The 1,764-nt window shown below is 43.1% G+C and overlaps 1 protein-coding gene across 1 annotated transcript; it reads right to left on the bottom strand.

Moving 5' to 3' along the window:
• On the bottom strand, positions 1–1,323 carry LOC103311879. The gene has a single exon (XM_008191688.1). The coding sequence runs from the start codon at positions 1,321–1,323 to the stop codon at positions 1–3; it is 1,323 nt and encodes a 440-aa protein (XP_008189910.1).
• Between the last annotated feature and the right edge of the window lie 441 nt (positions 1,324–1,764).

Genomic DNA, 1,764 nt, shown 5'->3' with positions numbered 1-1,764 from the left:
TCATTCGTCTTGGCGTGGATGAACTGTGTATATTCGTCCGAGGGCATCAGACGAATAGACATCAGCAAAGCCAGCAACAGCATCACCTTTCTTCTTGCGTTGAAAATTCTTTGATGCAGCATTCCATGTATAATAGCTTGGCATTTCCGAATATAGTAAAGTCCTCACGAACAGATCGCTTTCGCATGTCGAAAAAAAATTTGTCAATGTTGTCACTGGTGGTCGTTCTGCTCTTTGCGCTGCGTTCGCTTCCGTAAAGTATACACGCTGGCCGTTTTCTAAGTGAACTGCCAAATGTACGACAGTCGGGTGACGTTCATGAATTGTAAATGAAAACAGCCGCCGAATTGCCTCATTACAACTCACGTAACGTCCAAGTTGAAATTTCATCACCTCATCGTTTGCATTTGGATCAGCAATGCCAAACACAGCCATGTCACTCTCTTTGTTCACATATTTGCAAACATATTTGATAGATTTTATGGAGTTGCAATACTCAACATTGCAGTGAGTTGAGAACGTTTTCGACAAAAGTGGACAATATGGAACGATCCAGCGATTATCAACGACGACATCTTTTCCTTTGACTTTCATTATGATTGATCTGCCGTTGTCATCTGGAGAACGACGCCGATACAATGGATATCCGTCGATTCCACTGATTGTGTCAGCCACAAACTGACGCGGAAAACGCTTTGTGCAGTTTCCGTTTTGCATGCACGGTGACCCAGGATTCTGAGCTCCGCAAGGGCCATGTATCATGTTCGTTGTCACAACAGAATGCAGTTCAGGATCTGTTTCTGGATCTGGTATTTCGGCAGAAATGATCGAATCAATATGATCTGGTCGGACCTTGTCAAACAACCAAAGCAGAATGTGCGCATGTAGTAAACCACGCTTCTGCCATTCAACCAAGTACATCCAACAACGGATTGCGCCAAAGACCTTCTGCTTAACGATGTAATTCATGAGTACTACAATCGTTTGTTTGAATACTCGTGCAGTGATGTCATGTCGATCACTTGGTGTTTGTCCTGTCGGCAACTGATTTGTAATTTCGGGCCATTTCGGATTGCAAGTAAACGTGATGAAAAAATCAGGGCGTCTGTAATTCCACACGTACGTCATCGCATCTTGAGCATATTCATGCATGTGGCGCGGGCTTCCAATATGAGTAGTTGGGAGAATAGTCAAACGACCAATGTTGGCCGCATCTCCTTCGGTAGCGATGGCATCACGCAAGTGGATGTACTCGTCTGATCGTAACTTTGACTGATTGAAGCGAATGAAATTGAGACGCTCCGTTTCGACCTTGGCGTACATGTTCGACGCAGTACTGTTGAAACAACCGGCGATATCTCAATAGATGATTGTCAACATCTTGTCGAATCATCAATCGATATGCATAAAAATTCATTGAGCTGACATTTTTATTCGTTGCTTCACCTGAAATACGAATTCAAACTTAGTTATAGTATGAAAAAAAAATGATGACCTGTAAACAAACCTGTCATTGGGTTGACCATCTTTATATTTAAGTGATAGCCATCCTCTCCTCGACAGAACATCAACGGGTATTGAAGTGCATCATAATATGACCGATGAGTCTCGTACACGCGCTGCAATTGTCCATCATCACGACGCTTAAGAACAATATCGCGTGATGCCACATTTTCGCCAACAATCGCCACTGCTACTTCATTGATAGTGGGAGCATTGAATTGTCTTGCATGGCTTCCAGAGGATCTTTTGTATGCTCTGATA

This window comes from Acyrthosiphon pisum, chromosome X (genome assembly GCF_005508785.2).
Source record: "Acyrthosiphon pisum isolate AL4f chromosome X, pea_aphid_22Mar2018_4r6ur, whole genome shotgun sequence".
NCBI lineage: Eukaryota > Metazoa > Arthropoda > Insecta > Hemiptera > Aphididae > Acyrthosiphon > Acyrthosiphon pisum.
The sequence above is the reverse complement of the archived record's forward strand: the minus strand, read 5'-3'. Positions and strand labels throughout refer to the sequence as shown.